Source organism: Pleurodeles waltl, chromosome 3_2, assembly GCF_031143425.1.
Source record: "Pleurodeles waltl isolate 20211129_DDA chromosome 3_2, aPleWal1.hap1.20221129, whole genome shotgun sequence".
Classification (NCBI taxonomy): Eukaryota; Metazoa; Chordata; class Amphibia; order Caudata; family Salamandridae; genus Pleurodeles; species Pleurodeles waltl.
The window spans coordinates 157306409-157331020 of NC_090441.1; the positions used below are offsets into that span (position 1 = coordinate 157306409).

Here is a 24612-nt window from a genome sequence, read left to right on the forward strand (position 1 = left end):
CAGCGCAGCTGTGGTCTTTTGGGCAGAACTGACGCAGCCGTATGCATCTCCTCACAGATCTGCATCGGAACCACCACTTTGTGACACATCCCAGATGCAAGACCTCACATCGCAGCCCTCTGCTTTGCGAAACCACCCTTGCATGATGCATCCCCGATGCAGGATTTCGCATTGCAAGTCTTCATCGATGGCATCCTCGACGATGGCACAGGAACTTGCATCACAAGCCCTGACAATGGCTTCATCAGAACCACCCCAGAGGTATGCACCTCTGACACAGGACCTCGCATTGCCACCCACAGCCACACGGAACTGGCACTATGTGGCACACCCTCAATGTGGGATCTCGCAACACTCTTCATCCAGGATTTAAGGTACTTTATTTAGCGGCCCCAACTTGGTCCATGTACCTGGAATACGCTTCATCGCAGTTGGCCTTAACTTGTGACTTTATCCTGGTCTGGGGTGACCAGGTTATCGCTTTGTGCTTCTAAGCACTGTTTTTACATAAGCCTCTAAAACAGCATATCTCTGGTTCTGCTGATTGGGTTTTTGCCAAGAAGAAGCTGACTTGGAGAGGGAATGTAGCCAGGAATTATGAGAGGTCTCCAGAGCAAAAGAAGTTCCCTTTGTGAAGTGCACCAAGATTTTGAAAAGCAAATGTGTAACCTGGCAACCTACTTTGTGTCCGAGGGACTGGTGCTGCTCCTTACAGACCTCAGATCAGAAGGTCCCTTTGCACTGCTAATGTAGAAACCTGTATGGGTCCGCTGAAGACCCAGTCTGGGGGCTGCAACACCCATGACTGACTGCTCATCTGCATAGAGCCTTGGAGGCTGCAACTACCAAAGGTTAGTACCCAACTTAAATGCATGCTGCTCTGATCCCGCTCAGCCCTTTGTGTTCTGAACGAGATCACCACAGCAGTTCCTGTGTTGACAAAGCTTCCACTGCACAATACAGTACATAGAACACACCCTCCAGTGCCACAAGAGCTGCATCTCTACTGAACTGTTAAAAATGGTGCCTAGCTGTAAATGGAATGAGAGACTGAGCACACAGTCCTGGTTCTAGCCAGGAGTCCACTTGGCTCCTCCAGCCTGCCTCCGTGCCCCTGACCCCGCCGTCTGCCGCTAGGAGAAGTTCGAGGCCCTCCACCACCCGCAGGCACCCGCCTGCGCCTCATCCCTGGTGCCTAGAGGTAGGCATATCTAGTTGTGCTCTGCTTTGTTATATTTCGTGTATTTCGTTATTTTCAAATCGTTTTTCGTTTTCTGCACTGTTTGTATCTGCCCCTGTGCCCTTTCTGTATTCCGCTTAGTTTTTGCCCTTATTGTGTGCTCGCCCGTTTTCCAGCTGGCTCTCGCCAGTCTCCTGATCCCTGCTGCTGCATCCCCTGCAGCCCCCCCCTCGCGCCCCCATTGGCCCTTCCCTCTCGCCTCCCAGCTGCTCCACCCTCCCACCTCCCACTCTTCATGGCGGCCGCTGCGCGGAGCCCTGTGTAACCCCTGACCTGGTTCTGGCGAGGAGTCCACTTGGCTCCACCAGCCTGCCTCCGTGCCCCTGACCCCGCCGTCTGCCGCTAGGAGAAGAAGTTCGAGGCCCTCCACCACCCGCAGGCACCCGCCTGCGCATCATCCCTGGTGCCTAGTGGTAGGCATATCTAGTTGTGCTCTGCTTTGTTATATTTCATCTATTTCATTATTTTCAAATCGTTTTTCATTTTCTGCACTGTTTGTTTCTGCCCCTGTGCCCTCTCTGTATTCCGCTTCGTTTTTGCCCTTATTGTGTGCTTGCCCGTTTTCCAGCCAGCTCTCCCCGGTCTCCTGATCCCTGCTGCTGTGTCCCCTGCGGCTCTGCCCCCCTCTCGCCCCCATTGGCCCTTCCCTCCCACCTCCCAGATGCTCCACCCTCCCACCTCCCCCTCTTAATGGCGGCCGCTGTGCGGAGCCCTGTGTGACCCCGTGACCTGGTTCTGGCTAGGAGTCCACTTGGCTTCACCAGCCTTCCTCCGTGCCCCTGACCCCGCTGTCTGCCGCTTGGAGAAGAAGTTCAAGGCCCTCCACCACCCGCAGGCACCCGCCTGCGCCTCATCCCTGGTGCCTACTGGTAGGCATATCTAGTTGTGCTCTGCTTTGTTATATTTCGTGTATTTCGTTATTTTCAAATCGTTTTTCGTTTTCTGCACTGTTTGTATCTGCCCCTGTGCCCTTTCTGTATTCTGCTTCGTTTTTGCCCTTATTGTGTGCTCGCCCGTTTTCCAGCTGGCTCTCACTGGTCTCCTGATCCCTGCTGCTGCGTCCCCCGCTGCCCCACCCCCCTCGCGGCCCCATTCGCCCTTCCCTCCCACCTCCCAGTTGCTCCACCCTCCCACCTCCCCCTCTTAATGGCGCCCGCTGCGCGGAGCCCTGTGTGACCCCGTGAGCTGGTTCTGGCCAGGAGTCCACTTGGCTCCACCAGCCTGCCTCCTTTCCCCTGACCCTGCCGTCTGCCGCTAGGAGAAGCAGTTCGAGGCCCTCCACCACCCGCAGGCACCCGCTTGCGCAGCATCCCTGGTGCCTAGTGGTAGGCATATCTAGCTGTGCTCTGCTTTGTTATATTTCATGTATTTCGTTATTTTCAAATCGTTTTTCATTTTCTGCACTGTTTGTATCTGCCCCTGTGCCCTTTCTGTATTCCACTTCGTTTTTGCCCTTATTGTGTGCTCGCCCGTTTTCCAGCCGGCTCTCGCCGGTCTCCTGATCCCTGCTGCTGCGTCCCCCGCGGCCCCACCCCCATCACACCCCCATTGGCCCTTCCCTCCACACTACCACCTCCCCTTCTCAATGGCGGCCGCTGCACGGAGCCCTGTGTGACCCCGTGACCTGGTTTTGGCCAGGAGTCCACTTGGCTCCACCAGCCTACCTCCGTGCCCCTGACCCTGCCGTCTAGTTGTGCTCTGCTTTGTTATATTTCGTCTATTTCATTATTTTCAAATCGTTTTTCGTTTTCTGCACTGTTTGTATCTGTCCCTGTGCCCTTTCTGTATTCCGCTTCATTTTTGCCCTTATTGTGTGCTTGCCCATTTTCCAGCCAGCTCTCCCCGGTCTCCTGATCCCAGCTGCTGTGTCCCCTGCGGCTCTGCCCCCCTCGCGCCCCATTGGCCCTTCCCTCCCACCTCCCAGCTGCTCCACCCTCCCACCTCCCCCTCCCCCTCTTAATGGCAGCCGCTGTGCGGAGCCCTGTGTGACCCCGTGACCTGGTTTTGGCCAGGAGTCCACTTGGCTTCACCAGCCTGCCTCCGTGCCCCTGACCCCGCCGTCTGCCGCTAGGAGAAGAAGTTAAAGGCCCTCCACCACCCGCAGGCACCCGCCTGCGCCTCATCCCTGGTGCCTACTGGTAGGCATATCTAGTTGTGCTCTGCTTTGTTATATTTCGTGTATTTCATTATTTTCAAATCGTTTTTCGTTTTCTGCACTGTTTGTATCTGCCCCTGTGCCCATTCTGTATTCTGCTTCGTTTTTGCCCTTATTGTGTGCTTGCCCATTTTCCAGCTGGCTCTCACCGGTCTCCTGATCCCTGCTTCTGCATCCCCCGCGGCCCCACCCCCTTGCGCCCCCATTCGCCCTTCCCTCCCACCTCCCAGTTGCTCCCACCTCCCCCTCTTAATGGCGGCCGCGCAATTGGCGCACCAGAGACAAGCCCGTCTGCGCACGTCCGTGCCTGGACCGCGCCTAGCGCCGGCTCCCCTGGCCCTTACTGCTCCGACCCCCCGAGCCAGCATTACTCCTCCACCAAAATCCATGCCCTCAACCCAGGACAGCTCCCTGCCTGTGCCCAGGCCAATCCCAAGCACACACATGGACCATTTACATGCCACTCATGCCATTTTTCCTGCACTCACACAAACACCAACAACACCAACACACACCACAACAACTCCAACACGCACCACAACAACACCAACACGCACCACAACAACACCAACACGCACCACAACAACAACCCCCACAACCACCTTAACTGCATACTCCTAAACACCCGCTCCGTCCACAAGCACGCCATCGAGCTCTGGGACCTGATCACAACACACTCCCCTGACATCGCCTCCCTCACGGAAACATGGATGAACTCCTCATCAGAACCCGACATAGCCATAGCCATCCCAGAAGGCTACAAAATCTCCCGTAGAGACTGCATAAACAAGCCAGGAGGAGGTATCGCCATCATACCCAAAAACACCATCAAAATCTCCACCAACACCCACGATACCCTAGACAGCGCAGAACACCTACACTTTTTAATTCACATCAACGCCAACACCACCCTTAGAGGAACCCTCATTTATAGACCACCAGGACCCCGCCCCCCATTCTGCGACGCCATCGCTGATACTATCAGCTCCCACGCCCTCACCTCCACAGACTACATTCTCCTTGGTGACCTCAACTTTCACCTGGAAAGCACCCACGACTGCAACTCCACAACGCTGCTAGACAACCTCACGAACCTCGGACTCAAGCAACTGGTCACCTCACCCACTCACTCAGCAGGACACACGCTTGACACAATTTTCACCTCCAGCAACCACGTCACCTTTACCCACACCACCGAACTCCACCGGACTGACCACCACTGAGTCCACTTCTCCTTCATGAAACCCACCACCGACAACACTCCGCACCCTACCGAATGTGGGACAAGGTCTCCAAAGAACACCTGAATGCCAAACTCACACAAGCTTCACCCCCCATCACGAACGACCCCAACATTGCTGCCCACAACCTCACACAATGGTTAACAACTTGCGCAGACTCCCTTCCCCCACTGAAAAGAAACAACAACACCCGCACCATCAAGACTGCCCCCTGGTTCACCACAGAACTCCAAGCCTCCAAACGTGAATGCCGCAAAATTGAGAAAGCATGGCGCCAATAACCCTCAATGAGCAATTTCGCCGCCCTCAAAACAACCATACGCAAACACCACCAACTCATCCGGGCCACCAAACGGTCATTCTACAAAGAACACATAGATAATAACTCACACAACAGCAAGGAACTCTTTACCATTGTCAAAGAGCTCACCAAACCCAAATCCAGCACCATCGACCCCCCTCACACCCAAATCCTTTGCGACTTCCTCTCCAATTACTTTCATCTCAAAATCATAGACATACACAACAGTTTCACAGCATTTGCACCCACCGTCCCCACCACCGACATGACCGTCAGCACAACGCCCCCCCACACCAACCAACTACACACCTGGACCCCAAACTACGACGAAGAAACCGAAAAGAACATGAACTCCATCCACTCAGGCTCACCCACAGACCCCTGCCCCCACCACATATTCAACAAGGCCAGCCAAATCATCGCACCCCAGCTCCGTGCCGTAATCAACAGCTCCTTCGACACCGCAACCTTCCCAGACACCTGGAAGCACGCCAAAGTCAATGCACTCCTCAAAAAACCCAAAGCAGACCCAGAAGACCTCACAAACTACCGTCCCATATCTCTTCTCCCCTTTCCCGCCAAGGTCGCTGAGAAGATAGTGAACGCCCAACTGTCTCACTTCCTAAAGGAAAACAACGCACTTGACACCTCCCAGTCTGGATTCCACAGCACTGAGACCGCCCTCATCGCCTGCACAGAGGACATCAAAACCAGAGTGGACAAGGGCGAGACCGTCGCTCTAATCCTTCTGGGCCTCTCCACAGCGTTCAACACTGTATGACACCAAATCCTCCACGCACGCCTTTTTGACGCAGGAATCTGACACAAGGCCCTAGACTGGCTCACCTCCTTCCTCGCCGAAAGAACCCAAAGAGTTCGCCTCCCTTCCTTCCGGTCCCCAGCCACCAAAAACATCTGCGGGGTCCCCCAAGAATCCTCCCTCAGCCCCACCCTCTTCAACATACACATGGCCCCCTTCGCCAACATCCTCCACCCCCACGGAATCACCATCATCTCGTACGCAGACGACACCCAGCTCATCATCTCAGTAAATAAGAACCCTTCCACCGCCAAGACAAACCTACACGCTCGACATCGCCAAATGGATGACAGCAAGCCACCTTTAACTCAACTCCAACAAAACAGAAATCATCATCTTTGGCCCCAACAAGACAGTATGGGATGCCTCCTGGTGGCCCACCACCCTCGGACCACCCCCAGCACCCTCCACCCACGCATGCAACCTCAGCATCGTCTTAGACAAATCTCTCTCCATGGACCAGCAAATCAACACCATATCATCCTCCTGTTTCAACACCCTTCGTATGCTACGAAAGACCTTCAAATGGATTCCCTTAGAAACAAGAAAAACAGTCACCCATGCCCTCATCAGCAGCAGACTGGACTACGGCAACACCCTCTACGCTGGTACCACAGCCAAGCATCAGCAAAAACTCCAGTGAATCCAGAATGTAGCCGCATGTCTCATCCTCAACCTCCCCCGTCACGAGCACATCTCCACTCACCTCAGATCCCTACACTGGCTGCCCATCAGCAAAATGATCATCTTCAAAGTCCTTACCCACGCTCACAAATCCCTCCACAACCCTGGACCAGCCTACCTTAACAAACGAGTAAACTTCCACACACCTACTCGATTTCTCCGCTCCGCTGACCTCGCCCTCGCCACATTCCCCCGCATCCAACGCACCACCTCTGGCGGCAGATCCTTCTCCCACCTCGCCTCCAAGACCTAGAACTCCCTCCCCACCAACCTACGCAAGACCCAGGACCTCCTAACTTTCAGAATGCACCTCAAGACATGGCTTTTTGAGCAGTAAACGGCAACCCCCTCCCCTCCCCCCCCCCTTCGCTTTGAGACCCTAACGGGTGAGTAGTGCACTTAATAAATATTTTGATTGATTGATTGATTTACAGAGAAATCTGCTGTATGCGCTTAATTAATGTCTATACCTATGCAACATATTTTGTTTTAGTGTATATTCAAAGTACTTTCTTTTAACTAAAGATGAGAACAAGGCTGAACAATATATTATTGTGTCTGTATGTTGATTGTTTAAAGCTCTTGTCCTCCCACATTACCTCCCTAAGAAGCATTTGACTTCTCACCTTCTCTACCGTGAGAGTCAAGTGTGCAAAGAGTGTAGTTGGCCCAGCTTGCAGAGTCATAACAGTATAGACCGCAGGACTGCAGGGTGCAAACAATCTCAGCAGCCACGACGTCTCCCAGTGAACCCTGAACGGGGTCTGTCAGTGATGGAAATTTGAACTTAAAGATTACCTTGTTATTAAGGCACAGTTCTGGGGGTATTAAACAGCCATATTCCTTGCAAAGAAAGCTATTTGTATTATTCTGTATATCTCCATTCCCTGTATATCTGAGCTGATGTTTGGAATGCTGAGATTGAATGATGTAATAGAATGTTGATGTGTGGTGTGGAGTGAAAGCTAGGAGACAGGGTCAGTTGTCGGGAGAATAAATCTTCTACAGGACCTACTTGCTGTTGCTGCAACCTAAGGGCATATCATGGAATAAAGAACTCACCCCTCAACTAAGTTGCTCCCGACTATTGTATTAAAACACTGCCCTTTATCAATCAATCAATCAATCATTGGATTTATAAAGCGCACTACGTACCCGTGAGGGTTTCAAGGTGCTGGGTGGGGGGGGGGGAACTGGTGTTACTGGTCGAAGAGCCAGGTCTTGAGGAGTCTTCTGAAGGTGAGTAGGTCTTGAGTCTGTCGCAGGTTGGTGGGGAGGGTGTTCCAGGTTTTGGCGGTGAGGTATCAGAAGGATCTGCCGCCAGAGGTCTTTCTTCAGATGCGGGGGACGACGGCGAGGGCGAGGTTAGAGGAGCGGAGATGACGGGTGGGGGTGTACAAGCTGAGTCTGTTGTTTAGGTAGGCTGGTCCGGTGTCGTGGAGCGATTTGTAAGCGTGGGTAAGAAGCTTGAAAGTGATCCTTTTGTCCACGGGGAGCCAGTGAAGGTTTCTCAGGTGGTGGGAGATGTGGCTGTGGCGGGGTACGTTGAGGATCAGTCAGGCGGAGGCATTTTGGATGCGTTGGAGGCGTAGTAGGTCTTTTGCTGGGATGCCTGTGCAGCGTGCGTTGCCATAGTCCAGCCTGCTGCTGACGAGGGCCTGTGTCACTGTTCTTCTGGTTTCTGTTGGGATCCACTTGTAGATTCTCCGGAGCATGCAGAGTGTGTTGTAGCAGGAGGAGGAAACTGCATTGACCTGTTTAGACAAGGTGAGGGAGGAGTCGAGGATGAAGCCCAGGTTGCGAGCGTGGTCGGTCGGTGTTGGTGGGGTTCCTAGTGCTGTGGGCCACCAGGAGTCGTCCCAGGCGGAGGGGGTGGATCCGAGGATGAGGACCTCCGTCTTGTCCGAGTTCAGTTTCAGACGGCTGTTTCTCATCCATTCGGCGATGGATTTCATTCCCTCGTGGAGGTTGGTTTTGGCGGTGCGCGGGTCTTTGGTGAGTGAGAGGATGAGTTGGGTGTCGTCGGCGTAGGTGAGAATGTTGAGGTTGTGTTGTCGGGCCACTTGTGCGAGGGGGGCCATGTAGATGTTGAACAGTGTCGGGCTAAGGGATGAGCCTTGGGGGACGCCGCAGATGATGTCGGTGGCTTCGGAGCGGAAGGGGAGGAAGCGGACTCTCTGGGTTCTGCCGGAGAGGAATGAGATGATCCAGTCGAGGGCTTTTCCTTGAATTCCGGTTTCGTGGAGGCGTGATTCCAGTGTGCAGGGGCAGACTGTGTCGAAAGCGGCAGATAGGTCCAGGAGGATGAGGGCTGATGTTTCGCCGTTGTCCATTTGGTGTCTGATGTCCGTCTGTGTGTTCGAGAAGGGCGGTTTCGGTGCTGTGGTTTCGTCTGAAGCCGGACTGGGAGGGGTCTAGGATGCCGTTGTCTTTGAGGTGGCTGGTTAGTTGTGTGTTGACGATTTTTTCAATCACCTTTGCTGTAAAGAGGAGCAGGGAGATGGGTCGGAAGTTCTAGAGGTCGTTGGGGTCTGCTTTGGGCTTCTTGAGGAGGGCGCGGATTTCGGCGTGTTTCCATTTTTCAGGGAATGTCGCTGTTTCGAAGGAGATGTTGATGACCTTCCGTAGTTGGGGGGCGATGGTGGAGTCGGCTTTGTTGTATACATGGTGGGGGCAGGGGTCTGACGGAGATCCTGAGTGGATGGAGTTCATGATCTTGCGCATCTCTGTGTCGTTCACGTTGGTCCAGGAGGTCAGGTGGTTTGCACAGGTGGAGTGTTCGGGGGTGGGATCTGGTGTGGGAGTGACGTCAAAACTGTTGTGGATGTCGGTGATCTTCCGGTGGAAGAAGGTGGACAGTGCGTTGCAGAGTCCTTGGGATGGAGGGATGTCATTGATGTGGGCGCTGGGGTTGGAGAGTTCTTTCACGATGCTGAAGAGCTCTTTGCTGTTGTGTGCGTTGTTGTCCAGGCGGTCTTTGAAGTGGGATCGTTTGGCCTGTCTGATGAGTTGGTGGTGCTTGCGGGTGGCGTCCTTGTGGGCTGTGAGGCTGTCAGGTGTGCGTTTGAGGAGCCATTCCTTTTTTAGCTTCCGACAGTCGCGTTTGGAATTTAGGAGCTCGTCGGTGAACCAGGTGGCTTTTCTTCTGGCTTGGTGTCGGTGGGTTTTTTGAGTGGCGCAAGGGTGTTGGCGCAGTCGTTGATCCACAGGGTGAGGTTGTTGGCGGTGGTGTCTGGGTCGGTGGAGTCGGGGGTTCTGGACGAGGGCCTTGGTAAGCTGGTCTTCCGTAACTTTGCTCCAGCATCGGCGGTGTGGTTTTTGGGTGCGATGGTGCTCGGTATGTTTCTTGTAGGTGAAGTGGATGCAGTGGTGGTTGGTCCAGTGGAGTACGGTGGTATGGTTGAAGGTGATGTGGGCGCTTGAGGAGAAGATGGGATCAAGCGATGTGGGTTGGTGTGTTGACGAGTTGTCTGAGGCCGTGGTTGGTGAGGTTGTCGATCAGAGTAGTGGAGTTGGTGTCGTCGTTGTTCTCCAGGTGGAAATTTAGGTCCCCGAGGAGGATGTAATCCGTTGAGGTGAGTGCGTGGGTGCTGGTGAGGTCGGTGAGGGATTTGCTGAATGGTGCTCGTGGTCCGGGGGGTCTGTAGATGAGCGTTCCTCTGAGAGGGGTGTTGGGGTCGGTGTGGATGCGGAAGTGTAGGTGTTCGGCGGTCGTCTTGAGGGAGTCGTCAGTGTGGGTGTCGACCTTGAGGGAGGATTTGTGGGCGATGGCTATGCCTCCTCCGATACCGTTGTTGCGGTCCCTACGGATGATCTTGTAGCCGTCCGGGATGGCTATTGCGGTGTAGGGCGCCGAGGAGTCATTCCACCAGGTTTCGGTCAGGAAGGCTACGTCTGGGGCGGTGGAGTCGAGCAGGTCCCAGAGCTCGATGGCGTGCTTGCGTGCGGAGCGGGTGTTAAGGAGTATGCAGTGGAGGTGGTTAGTTTCAGTCTTTGTTGGTTTCGTTGTTCTGTCGCAGGTGAATCTGCAGGTGCGGCATGCGAAGGGTCCGTGGGTGCTCCTTGGTGAGGACTGGGAGCATGCTGTGGTGCGGCCGTGATTGAGGGCGGTGAGTTGGTCGGCCGTGTAGCGGTGTCTGGAGGTGCAGGGGTCTCGCGGACCAGGGGGGGTGGCGCTGGGTGTGGTCCAGGCGCGGACGGGTGCAGACGGGCTTGCCTTTGGTGCGCCAGCGGCTGCCATAAGATGAGGGGAGGGTGGGAGTGGCAGCTGGGAGGCAGGAGGGCTTGTCCTATGAGAGGGCAGGGGGGAGGGGCCGCAGGAACGCAGCGGCGGGAAAAGGGAACAGAGAACTGTGAGAGAACGAGGGGAGAGGTGGGAGGGGCCGCAGGGGGCGCAGCGGCGGGAAAAGGGAACAGAGAACGGTGAGAGAACGAGGGGGGAGGCGGGAGGGGCCGCAGAGGGCGCAGCGGAGGGGAAGAAGCTAGAGGGAACGGAAAAAAGGTAGTGGTGCGGAAGGCGGAGCGGGGAGCGACAGAATATCAGCATTATCTACAGCACTATTCCAATAGGAACAACAAGGCACCAGATATCCAACCTAAAGAAATAGCTCAAGCTGTGCAGACAGTTTTAAAACCAGGATTTGTTGCGTAGTTCGACTTGTGCCATTGTTTTGACATCCACCAGCAATAAGTCAAACCAGATGCACCTCCTTTCATTGAAATGATGTGACATAAATGGACTGTTTTGATGCCATGAATCTAGAAAAGAACTAGCTCCTCTCTTATTTTCTCAAGCAAGTGTAAGTCTGTAAATTCGAAGGTTTCCTAAAAAAAAGGGCCATATGTTAAGTGTAAGATGCACTACCGGCCACGCAGCTAATAAGACGGTGTGTTTCACAAAGCTGGTGAACCAATTACTTTAAACAGATGTGATGCCAGAAAGCCTAAACAAATCCGTGCTGACTCCCTCATTAGGAAGCCTTCACTAACTAGACGCAGACAGCTTATGAAAGTATCAGCCAGCATCAGGTCCTCCTTGGATGTCAACGGTTCTAGCAAGGACAGATTTGGAGTTTTTGGACTGGTAGCATTGGTTGGGTATCATCAGTTGGTGTTTAGGCAACAATGTGGCACCAGGATGGTTCTCACTTCTCTACATGATTGTGTGGTAGCTTCAGTTTAGGAGTGAGATGTATCACTGATTATGCTTTAACACAGTATTTGACAAAATTAAGTTTGACTTTTTGATTGATCGGCTTAGGCATGAGTTTGCCATGGTAGATGTGGGGATTAGGTGGTATTTAATTGCCCATAATGGGAGTAAAACTGATCACCATCCAGTCACTAGAGCTTAGAGTGGACTATGTTCCAGGACTATCCTTTGGCATTACTCTTACTTGTTATTTTCATAAGCCTCCATCATCGATGACTAGAGGCTTGCAATACCTTCCATATGCTGGTGATATACAAGTCTGTATCCATGCAGAAGGCCAGTAGATGACCCCTTAGTCCTACAAAATGGGGTGGGAGGTGATGGCCTTCTCAGCAGCAGTGACCTGAATTTAAACAGTAATCCTATTAATGAGCTCGAGTTAGAAGCTTTTGATATTAAGTAATCTCTTTCAGTCCTCACATTGTATTAGAAAGTCCACTTTTTGTGCAAAAACAGAACAAACCTGGGTGTTGTATGGAACTCATACTCAACTTTGAGGTTCATGTTCGATCCTTAAACTTTCAGGCTGTCTTGGCCTACAACATTCAAGCCTAGATAAACATAGTTTCATCACTTAAAAACTCCACACTAGGAGGTACCAATGCAATATTGGACTGGTTTATGGCAAGGCAGTATTGGGAGGTCTGCCCAAGTGTCCGATTGCACGATTATGCATAGTTGAAGGACAGGCCGCCAGGCTGTAGAATTGCTTGGGTCAAGCAATTAAATGTTTTTGAGAATTAAACCCTAAGAAGATATCAAAACTAAGACAAACTGTGGTAAATGATCATGCAGGATAAACAGTAGTTTAATTGAAACAGGATAAGATTTACTCACAAGGTAGGAGCCTCAGGTTACAGGCAGAAGATGTTATGAAGGTAGCAGAAAGGCCCCACCGGGAGCAGCATCCTTGCTGCTCAGCCCACACATTCCAACTGACACTCAAACCATGCACACAGCAGCATTCTGTTACCTCATAGTCCACTGGCTGAGCAGCAGGGGACATATACCTAGGGAGAAAATGCATGGCATAGAAATGAGGATACCACACACTTCCCATCTTTACCGAAACATTATAAAATAACAATGCACATAAGGAGGAATACTAATCCTCATAAAAAGAAGATAGATGATAGAAGTACAAATTCAGAGTACAAATTCCAGAGAAGGAAATAATAACGCAAGAACAGAAAACCTACAAGATAGACTAACAGTCGTAAATGGAAATACTAAGGACAGGGGAACAAATCACATGGGAAAACCACCCACACTCTCCCCCCTCAGCAGAAAATAAAATATTGAGGTGCAAAATTAGTGCCACCCTAAACTAGAGACACGGGGTTATTCCAACTTTGGAGGAGTGTTAATCCGTCCCAAAAGTGACGGTAAAGTGACGGATATACCACCAGCCGTATTACGAGTTCCATAGGATATAATGGACTCGTAATACGGCTAGTGGTAAATCCGTCACTTTTCCGTCACTTTTGGGACGGATTAACACCTCCTCCAAAGTTAGAATAACCCCCACAGACTCTGTAATATAGCATAGGGGTGCAATACATCTGTCCCACCAGGTGCAATACACCAGCCTCATCAACCAACCACTCAGGAAGCTATGATAAAGTGCAAAAAAATATGTCCCATGCGGGTGCAACACATATGCCCCAAAGAAAAGGTTTGAGCACACAAAAAATGCTCCCATCAGTAGCAATAGTAAGTAGTAGAAATGTAAGTATTGTTTGGGTTGCAACTAATAAACAAATTACAAAGCAACGTGTAGATGCAAATACTATTCCCCAATACACGCTACAGAAAATATGGTATGAAATCAATGCACAAGCAACAGTAAGCAACATCTGGGTGCATTTACTATGCTCCAAGACATGCAACAATAAGAATGGTTTGGGTGCAACACAGGTGCCCCATCACCAGTAACAGTAAGGATGACTGGTATAACCCAGTACAGGTAAAATCAAATATGGTTTGGCCGAAATGCAAATGCCCATCACCAGCAACACGAATGTAAGTATGTTTTGGGTTGCAGGTTCATTGGCCCATCACCATAAACTGTAAGGTCAAGTAAAAATAAGAAACATATGGGCAAAAAACATAACTCTGACTACAAGTAACATTGGCATATGGTGCAACACTCGCACACTATACTGCCTAACACACAAACAGCACACAGGGTTTTACTCCTTAGAGTACAGAGTTGCCAAGTAAAAATGGTAAACTAAGACCACAGCTAAATACAATATTCAGACACAAAGTCAGTAAACGCAGTACACAGTAAATGCAGACCAGCATAGATCATACAAAAGGAGAACAAATTAAGCACAGTGTAAACCAATAAGTAAAAAAATAAAGAATATTATGCAGCAATAATAATTAAAGTTCCTGATGAGCAATCTCTCACCCGAAATCGTTTTTAGTCCTTTTCTGATGTTGCGAATGCTGGATAAAATAGTCCTACTTTGATGGAGTCCTTTATTACTGCTTACAGCAAGAGATGAAGTAAACAAAGAAGTAGGAGTCTGAACAGTGAGTATAGGCACGAGTAAAACAGGTCAACAGCTCACTTGCCGAAGGTTCAGTGCTCATCCAGAATGAACAAGAGTAGCCTTTAAGGAATTGACTGCAAACACTGCTTGGTGATTCATCAGCAGTGCTGCAGGTGGCTTCGCTGCTAAACTATGTTCAAATAAAGTTCAGCAGGCCAATTCTTTAATGCTTGCCAACTCTTAAGTGTAAATACAGCATTCAGTAGAATCGGGTCCAACTAGGCAGGCATGCACTTCTAACTTGAGTAGACTGCAGGCTGTCAGAAGGGCCTTCCATCTCCTGCTTTGTTAAAGATGTCAGAAGACTGGATGAAATTATTGAAAAGAAGAATGAACGCCCCAAACTGCAGGCTCTCAGCTGTTAAAGACACCGGTGGGGCATTTAGGGCATTTCAATTCCTTCAGTTTGCACTTGTTTAAGTTCAGTTTCAGTATTAGGTCTCTTGTATACCTTCAGGTAATCTTCAGTTTTAATCTCCTCTCATGTTCCTGCTGTAGCGCTGTGTCCTTTTTCTGTACACCAAAACTGTGGTAAATGATGATGAAGGGCAAACAATAGTATAGGTGAAACAGGATAAGATTTATTCACAAGGTAGGAGCCTCAGGTTACAGATAGAAGATGTTATGAAGGTAGCAGAAAGGCCCCACCGGGAGCAGCATCCTTGCTGCTCAGCCCACACATTCCGACTGACACTCAAACCATGCACACAGCAGCATTCTGTTACCTCACAGTCTACTGGCTGAGCAGCAGGGGACATATAACTAGGGACAAAATGCATGGCATAGAAATGAGGATGCCACACTAACCTTACTAGTTTTAGAAAGTCTCTAAAACTTCTTGTTTTGCGACATATTGCAGGTCTTATCCCTATATGTGTCTACTAGAGCAGTTGAGTCACTTTAAAATGACACCAGACTAATTTTTGGATCTAGTGGTACCTAGAGACAATGGGCCAGATGTATCATCACGGCCCTTTGCGATTCGGAAATAGTGATTTTTAAGAAATCGCTATTTCCGACTCGCAAAGTGCCATGTATCACATTTGCGATTCGGTAATAGTGATTTCTTAAAAATCGCAAATGCTATTACTGAATCGCAAATTGTGATACCGGCCCCATTCTCAGCTATGGGCCAGAAATCGCAATTTTGGAAATGCAAAAACCCAGGGTCCTGAGGGGCTAAGGCCCCCTCTGCTGCACCCCAAAAATTTTTGGGGGGACATGTAGGATGCACACATGCCAAAAGGGCATGTGTGCTTTATATGAACAATTTAAAAATGCATTTTAAATGCATTTTTTAATTTTGCACATGGTTACCACCAAGTTGAACTTGGTGGTAATTAGCGATTCCTAAATGCCAAAATCACATTTAGGAATTGCTTCATACATGTGCTAAGAAATCGCAAATAAGGAATCCTTATTTGCGATTTCTAAGTTAGAGAGTCGCAATTTGCGACTCTAAACAGGATCGCAATTTTAAGGAATCGCTATTTTAGCTATTCCTTAATATTGCGTTCAGACTGTATTTCGTACATTCTGAACTGGCATTTTGCATTCGCAAACGGGCATTTGCACCGTTTGCGAATGCAAAATGCTTTTAAACATCTGGCCCAATGACATTTGAGGTGTGCACATAATAGATAAAATACAGTACATTTTTCGATTGATTTGTAATGATTTGTAATCATATTTGTTGGCCACCTTAGGTTTGTTTATGCAGATAATTGTAATATAATGTGATTACTGTTTGTAAATAACTTGACTTATATTCTCTACCTTTTTACTTCATTGCAAAATGTCTTTACAATAAACACGCTCTCTGAAAGGGTTGTTCTCTCTTCTACAGTGTACAAGGCCTGGATGAAAGACCAAGGGGGAGCCATTGTAAACATCACAGCGGTTACAGGGCGTGGTGCACCCTTCATGGCGTAAGATCACTTGTTACTAATCTCTAAGTATGAATGTGTGCTCTCTTTTCAGACGTATTATCAAAGCTGGCACTACGGTAAGTGGTCGTGGCAGCTGTTTAAAGCAGTGGTTCCCAACCTTTTGACATATATGGACCCCCAATTTATGATTACTGGAACCTGGGGTCTGCCCACCGAGTCATTACCGGAAGCCAGGGGGCCCGACCTAAACGTTGTTGATGATTTGAACCCCAAAACAATACACAAAAAAGTACAGAAACAAGCATTCCTCAAACACATAAACAAATGACAACTCATTTTATTTTATTTGCAAATAAATTAAAGAAAGGAACAAATCTTTAAAAATGAATAGGGAGGTTGAATATTTTCTAAATTCATTTGAAGCCACACATCATCCATACTGTTTGATTAAATCAATCTCAGGATACTAATTTGATTTTAGCATCAAATTTAAAATTACTTGACATTTACAGTAGGTGTTAAAACAAATAATAGTATATTTAGCCACATTATTTATATACACTTTATTACTCTGTTAATATTAGTTAATTTTCTAAGCAGTTATTGACCCCCTGAGGAGGCTTTGCAGACCCCCAAGGGTTCCGGGACCACAGGTTGGGAACCACTGGCCTAAGGGACCCCCACCCGAAGACCACCAGGGTCCATTTTGGGTTCCTATTTTCTTGGCTGCACCTTAGCTAGTGGTGTAACAAAGATCCCTGCTGCCCGTCGATGCAGGGGGCCCTCAGGCTCCAGGGAGCCTCCTTCAGCACAGTACCCAGGCCTGAGAGCTCCTGAGTAAGCCCAGAGGGGTGCCTCTCAACGTACTTTGCAGGGGGCCCGCTCAAGTTTTGTTACGCCACAGACCAGCGCAGAAGGGGTCTGTGCATATTTTTGTGTGCTTTGAGCGGTTTTGATAACTTGAAATATCTCTGAGCTGGTGCAAATTTTGCTCACAGCTGACCTTCGATGTAGCGAAGGCATAGTAGCTCCTAATGCAAGCGGGGGAAACGGGTCCCTCTACACTTCCGTTAGGTACTATTAGACAACCATATATAGGGGCCAGTGTGGCCTTCGGAGCTCAGGGTCCTGATGCCATTGTGCTTGCTGTATCATTGATAGATGCTTGAGGTTACCTTTTGAGAGATTCTGCTATTTGAGAAAAAATAAATAATTAAAGATCAATTGAAAATGAATGTGGGCAAATTACATACAGTCAGTTAAAACAGCAAGCTAACCCTAGAAACACAAACAAAAGGAGAGAAACAAAACACACTCAACAAGCAACTCAGTATATTAAGGTCAGACATTATGGCAAAATACACAATTAATGTGCTGTAAGTAGGCATGGCTTCCCCTTTGGCCATGATTGCAAGAGGGTCGTTGTTTTCTGACCCCTGCTTAAAACCCTTTTTGTGAAGGGGCCAGAATTCTGAGTTATGTGGTATTTACCCCATCCAGCAATTACCAGGTGCATTAAATAACTCACCCTTCATTAAATATGGTCGGTTAAACCTCCTGAAGTTAAACAATGGAAAATGTTACAGTATTTACCGTGCCATGCACATTTTGGTGCAATAAGCACCAACATCTTCATGCTATTCCCCAGAAAAAGGTACTGTGTTTCACACCCAATAAATATTGAGCCTCAAGATATTAATAATCTGTTGCGATAAAAAGGACTTGGATTCCAACAAGCTCGGAATCAGGGCCAGAGGAGTGGATGAGCCAACAAATCAATACAGAGAACCAAGCCAGAGCCGAGCCAAGGGTCTGGCTTAGCTATAAGAACCCATGCATGAGCTGCAAAAATATTTAGCATGTAAGTCATGCATCAAACCCCATCTAAATGTATGATAAGTCTCTTCAAAATTAAAAAAATGTATTTCTTTAACATAAAAAACACTTGGCGAACAGGTTTTTCACGAGTCAGTCGCTTCTTTGGGGACACATAATGAACTGCCAGGCATACTCAATAAACTAGTTTCTGAGTTTATAATCCATTGTCTGCAAAGGATAGTTCCTCATCAGAATATTGTGTCTTCCTTTTGTAAGGAATAGTATGCGGCCAGGGCCGGCTTTAGCGCTAGTGGTGCCCTGTGCAACAGTCTTTTTTGACGCTCCCCACCCCAGGACCACCTCCTCAGATTCACTCACTACCACCTGGCAAATGTGCCCCTCATCTCTCCATAGTCCCCTTTCACATACATTCATTTGTTTTGAAGCGCTTGTAAAGGCTGGCCTTACTAATCCACTCAGATGTCCACGTAAAATATAGCTCTGTTCTTTGCAGCAGGCATATTAACCCTCTACGCTACTTAATGGTGAGTCAAACAAAACTCCAGTCTCTCTCCCTAGCAGAAACATTAATCACAAGAGGTATCTTGACATTTTAATTGCTTCTTGGAGGCTGGGACTTTTTCAGCCGGTGCTTTTGAATCGCAAGTGTTGTAAGTTATTGCTAAACACAGCGCCCCCCTGAGGTCAGTGCGCCAATCCACGTAAGCACCCGGTGCAGCTGCACCGCTCCCACCGCCCTAAAGCTGGCCCTGTATGCGGCATAGTGCTGCTCCTATTTTCAGTTTAGCATGTTCGTTATGTGGGCTTGAAGAAACAATTGACTCCCAAGTGCTGGTCAAGTGTTTTTTTGCCAGGATTAAGGATTAAGGGCCTGATTTAGAGTTTGGCCGAGGGGGTTCCTCTGGGCCAGATGTACGAAGGTCAGCTTTTGCAGCTCACAAATTGCACTTTTTATTGACTTGCAATTTGCAAGACGCAAAAGCTGATGTACAACAGTGTCTCAGACACTGTTTGCGATAAGCAAATGGGTCACAAGGGACCTGCCTCATTAATATTCATGAGGCAGGTCGCAATTTGCAACCCATTTGGGAATGGCCACACTCACAGGGATTAGTAAACGTTTATATAAAGGAAGAGGTTAATGCTATTGTCGCACATCTGAAACCAATCAAGTTCAAAGTCGCGTAGCGTGTATTTAGGCAACGGTGCCGGCCTGGTCGGAGAAACCCAACCACCAAGGGTTTCAAAGATACACAGATTAACAGGCGGAACCCAGAAAGGGACCACCTATGTCCTGTGCTGTGAGATACAAATTGAAAAAGAAACAGGGACCAGGGCACTCAAAGTCTCTATAATAAATATACAGTCCAAGATGAGTAGAGTTGCAATAGGTATTTTAATCCAAGATCAGAAAACAGCCAACACGTGTTTCGTCCTTGCAGACTTTTTCAAGGCTGAAACATAAACAAATGGCAATTCTTATACATGAAGTTGCTAACATACAAATGAAATAGGATAAACAAGGATGGTAGGTGATACAGTGTGTGAAGATCTAGCATATGGATGCACATTTTGGTACGAGGGATATAACCCTTTAATGTACATGGATAGTTAGACAAAAAGCGATACCCCATTGTTGGACCAATAAAGAAATTAAAGCATGCTATTTTGTATAGGATACAGTGCACGTGAGAGAAAAGTGAAAAATCTACTATGTATTCCTTTTAGGTGTGGGTGGAAAAGGTTTCCATTACAGAGGGATAGTGGCCTGCTAGGGTCAGCAGACCACCACACATGTAACTGCTTTTTAAATAATGCAGTTTTTTTATTTGAAATGCATCCCATTTTCCTTGAAGGAAAACGGGATGCATTTCAGAAATACAAATGATATATTTTAGTTTTAGTTTTTTAAGAGTGGGCAGTGGTCCGTGGGACCACTGCCTGCTCGGAAACAATGTTGGCGCCACCATTCACAAAAGGGAAGGGGTCCCTTGGGGTTTGCGAATGGGTTACCACCATTTTGAAATTGGTGGTAATTGAGATTGTTTTGTGACCGCATTCCCAGTTGCGAAATATTCATACATCCTCCTGCGTCTCGGTATTAGGAAGGGATGCCCTTGGCACACCTCTTCCTAATAGTGAGTCAAAATCCCTATTTTTTGAGTTGATAACAGGTTACTGACTTCAAAATAGCGATGGTACATGCTACAATGCCATTTTGTGGTCCCAAAAGGCACATTTCGCCATTTGGGACCGCAAATAGCTTTGTATATCTGGCCCTCTGTCACAAACGTGACGGATATCCCACCCGCTGTATTACAATTCCATTATAGGCTGTGGAACGTGTAATACAGCGGACGGGATAGCCTTCATGTTTGTTACGGAGTAACCCCTCCGCCAAACTCGAAATCAGACCCTAAGTCAAACTGGATCCCATGTTTTTGGTTTCACACTGTGCAATTCACTCAGTAGATTGGTATCTGTTCTTCACATGAAAGGTTAATGCTTTGATTTTAATTATTTTTATATGAGACAGTAGCAATTTTTTGGCAGTTTTTCATTCCACAAACTTGATCAAAGGACATACAAACACTTCACAACAAATACAGATTAAGTTTCGGCAAACCGAGATATAGGGCCAAGTTTAGAGTATTTTGTCCGTGTATTACACTCTCCATAGGCTATATCAGTCATGTTTGTGTCAGAGTAACCCCATCAGCCAAACTCTAAATCAGGCCATAAGTGATTTTCTAAGATTTACAAACCCAGGCAAGGATCCAAACCTAGTTTCCAATGTTTGAGGGTAAGCAGCTCTAGCCCATACAGCACATCTCATCCTGTAAAAGCTCAAGGCTCTAGGGCAGCCTTGAGCTAAGCCAGAGTCAGACACCTGACTCGAGATTTCAGTGGCTCTCCCGCCTCTTCTGTCACTTGTAGCACTACTGGCTGACTCCTGAATTCTAGAAGTAACCAAGGAGTAGCCTGTTTTACTTTTGCAATTTAGTAGTACACCAGAAGTACTACAAGAGTAAGTCAGACCTACTCATTGATTCTGAGATGGGGTCACTCTTTGTAAGTATACAAATGCCAGTAAAAAAGAGACCAGGCATCGTACCAACAGCCTTTGGGTCCCACTAAAAGAGTCCAGGGGCAATTAAGATATACATAGTCATGAGTCATAAAGGATATGGCTGGAGAGCAGTAGTCTGCTTTGATAGAGTTATTCATTCAATATTTTCCTTATTGGTCCATAGTTGCAGGTAGATTTGCACAAATATATGAGTATGTTATCTGCTCCTTTTGTGAACATGAGCCAAGCCTGCCAAATGTGAACTGTCAGATTTCCCCTCCAGACAGCATAGTTGTTGTTTCCGCTGCTTGCATAAAATCAACTAAGAGCATTTACCTTTCACTTAGAAGAGGCAGGGATTGGGCGTATCAACACCTAAGTTGACCGTGACAAAGCCTCATTTGAACTGTATTAAAACTCCTTTCAGTGTAGATAGTAATCTCCTCCCATTGCAATAGATAAATGTTCAGTGGAACAGCTTATTTTTAAGATCACCTGTGGTATCATGGCAGTTCCAGCACTTATTGTGAGACACAATACCTTAGGTTCATCTTCCATTTATCTCATAACAGGCTGATGACACTAGATTCTGGGGGGTGAGAGTAGTTTGTAAGGCAGAGCAGTAGTTTTTAATAACAGGTAAGTTTTATGAATCTTAAAAAATCCAGGTGTGGGAGTATGAACTTACATTGAATGCCAGTGAAGGTTAGTGTTGAGCCTGAAATTTCCAGGTCACAGGCTATATTTGTGTCTTTGTCAGGCCATTTTTCCCAGAACAAAGGGGACTTTCCATTTTATTTGCCTGTTGTGGAATTTGAGATTCTCATCTTCTCTCCTGGGCCCTGATTTATAGTTTGGTGGAAGCGTAACATCCCCCAAAAATGTGCAACTGTCCTTTCTGCCCTTTTTAGAGTGTTTACATAGGTGTATACATAGGTATAAATGAGTGCCTGTCTCCTGCCTTAAGTCGGAAAGCGATGATCGTGGTGTGTGAGGCCTTCTGGAGCTCACCTTGGTTCTCCATTTTAGTTTTACATTCCACATGATATAGGTTGACATAGCTTTTAGCAAAGTTATTTTATATGTTTTATGCTTGCACAATATTATTATGAGAATACTCTGTCTATGCTTGTTGTTTTCAGTAAGCCTTTCTGGCCGTGTAATCTGTACACTATGTTCAAGTTTACAAACATAGAACAAGACATCCTGGTGCTTGCGATGTCGATTTGGAGACAGCTCCTGAATCATAGACATATCATTGCACCAGAGCTGTGCCTCTAACACAGTGTGGTTTTGATTATATAAATGGTGCACTGCCCTACAAGGGTCAGAGAGCTGCATTGGAACAGATCCTGTGTTTGATATGGAGCTCTGGGACGCTGACCTTTCATCATGCAGAGAAGGATTGCCAACTTCACTCAAGACTGGTTCTCTGGCCCGGCTATCCAGGTATGGGGGGCTCAGACTATTATTTGCGATCTGGCAGAGGGTACACCCATATTGCTCTCATAGTGTTATAGGTAGGAATATAATAAGATTGCCATGTTTGGATTATTTATTCTGTTCACCATGTTGGTAATGCTGGTTACATGCTTTATTTCATCTGCCTAATAATCACAGTCAATTCTCCCTGTGCAAATATGCAATTAATTCAATAAATGTTTGAAACACTTTTTTTGTATCTTTTTTTTGTTTACCCTGGGCATGCACACATTTTTAGGGAGTTGCAGGTGAATCTCAGATTAAGGTGATGATAGTGACTATTTGATACAGGAACCTTCAGGTTAAAGCATTTCTGCTTGTTAAAATATTGATAACAAAATTGTTGTCTGACGTAAGTATTGTGGCCTACATAATTTTAACAAAAAATTACTTTCTCTTACTAAATCCTATTGGACGACAATATTTTAAATAATATTTAGAACAAAAAATCTAATGTATGGTCAGGCTATCTTAGGCAATGTGCCATTTTCTCCAACCCCACTCACTTGTCCAAACTTATGTCTTCCTCATGGCCACCTCAGTGACCCAACTTTCTCAATGAACTGTCTGTTTTGTGTGTTTCCTATTGTGTTTTCTTGAAGGAATCTTGCAGGGAGTCATTGGATTTGTCATCCTTTGTTTTGTATCCTAGCAAAACATCACTTCAAAAATATTGTGAGATACTAATTACTAACTACAATTTTTTTTATATTGTTCTATTTTATACAGAGTATTGTTTTTAAATATTTTAGGGAAGTTTTGTTAGTTTTTGTGTCATAATATTTTTTCATGTTAAATATGATTTTGTATTTCATAATATGTTTTAGGTTTTGTTTATTTTCTATAATATTATTTGGCAGTTTGTTAGTTTTGTAGGGAAATAGGGTGGGACGTTTTTCAAATATTTCTTATTGATTATATGTTTTTTAAGTTTTAAATTGTTAATTTGATAATTATGTACTTATAATAATTTTTAAAAATATGGTTATTCATGTTTTTGTTAATTGGTTAAATAGATGAGTGTGTTAATTTTTTATTGTTTTTTCTAATTTGGATATGAATTAATTATATCACATCTAAGGTTTTGTTATGCAATACTTAGTACTACAGTGTTATTATTTTATATTACATTGTTTATTGCTACTTATTCTGATATTAAATGGGGTGAGGAGTATTTTAAATCTATTTTTAGCATTTTTTAATTTATATTATGTTTTAATATAATGTTTGTATAAAGTTATATGTTAATTTCATAGGATTATATTAATTTAAAATATTTTTATATTATATATGGATATACTTTATGTTTACATTTTTATATGCAAGATAGTTTGTATTAATTTAGGATAGGAAAAATAAAATCTGAGATTTTCAACATTTAACATTTCCCCTACTATTGCTTATGCTAGAGTGGTAATAGTAGTTATGTCCCCTGCAATCCTTCAAAATCCAGCACCTTCCTCTCCGGTTCCTATGTTGGCACAAGAATAGTAAGACTAATTCCTCCAAAGCCCAACACTTTCAATACTGCTGCTCGGGTTGGAGTGGGAATAGTAAATCTGTCCCTTCCATTGTCCATTTCTTTCCCCGCTGTTGCACTGGTTGAAATGGGAACAGTAGACATGACCACTTCTTTTTTTTTTAAATGTTAGTTTACAGTTTTTGTTTTAATTGTAAAGGTTAGTATAATGTAAATTAGTATTCGTTTTTGTAGGTTTTCATTAAAAAAAATATTTCAATGTTGTTATTGCATAGACATTTTTAATGTTTTAATAACTAGTCCCTGTAGACAAGGCGTTGATTTTAAACAATTCTTTGAAAAATAAACACGTCTGTTCAAGGAAATTCAGAATCCATATACTGAGGTTCTGGCTGCAGCATCATTATGGCATAGTTGCCTAACAAAGGACACCAAGAACCACAAGGACATTTATACCCGATAATCCAAGATGACAGTCTTCTGTCTGGAATATGTCAGAGTTTGTGGCCTGCTGGGAATTGTAGTACATTTTCTATGATGAACAGTATCAAGGTGCCTTAAAGAAAAGTGTAGATAGTCAATTGTTATAATGAAACTAAAACTGGGAACAGTTTTCTCCCCCCTCCTACCCTTGAGTG

At 46.5% G+C, this 24612-nt stretch overlaps 1 protein-coding gene across 2 annotated transcripts in view; it reads left to right on the forward strand.

The window, feature by feature from the left end:
* Positions 1 to 24612, forward strand: part of LOC138286617 (peroxisomal trans-2-enoyl-CoA reductase-like) — a 315538-nt gene that overhangs the window by 169492 nt on the left and 121434 nt on the right. For both annotated transcript variants that reach the window (XM_069227047.1, XM_069227048.1), the window contains exon 4: positions 16061 to 16142. In XM_069227047.1, the coding sequence (XP_069083148.1) occupies positions 16061 to 16142 (82 nt within the window). The remainder of the gene's footprint in view (positions 1 to 16060; positions 16143 to 24612) is intronic.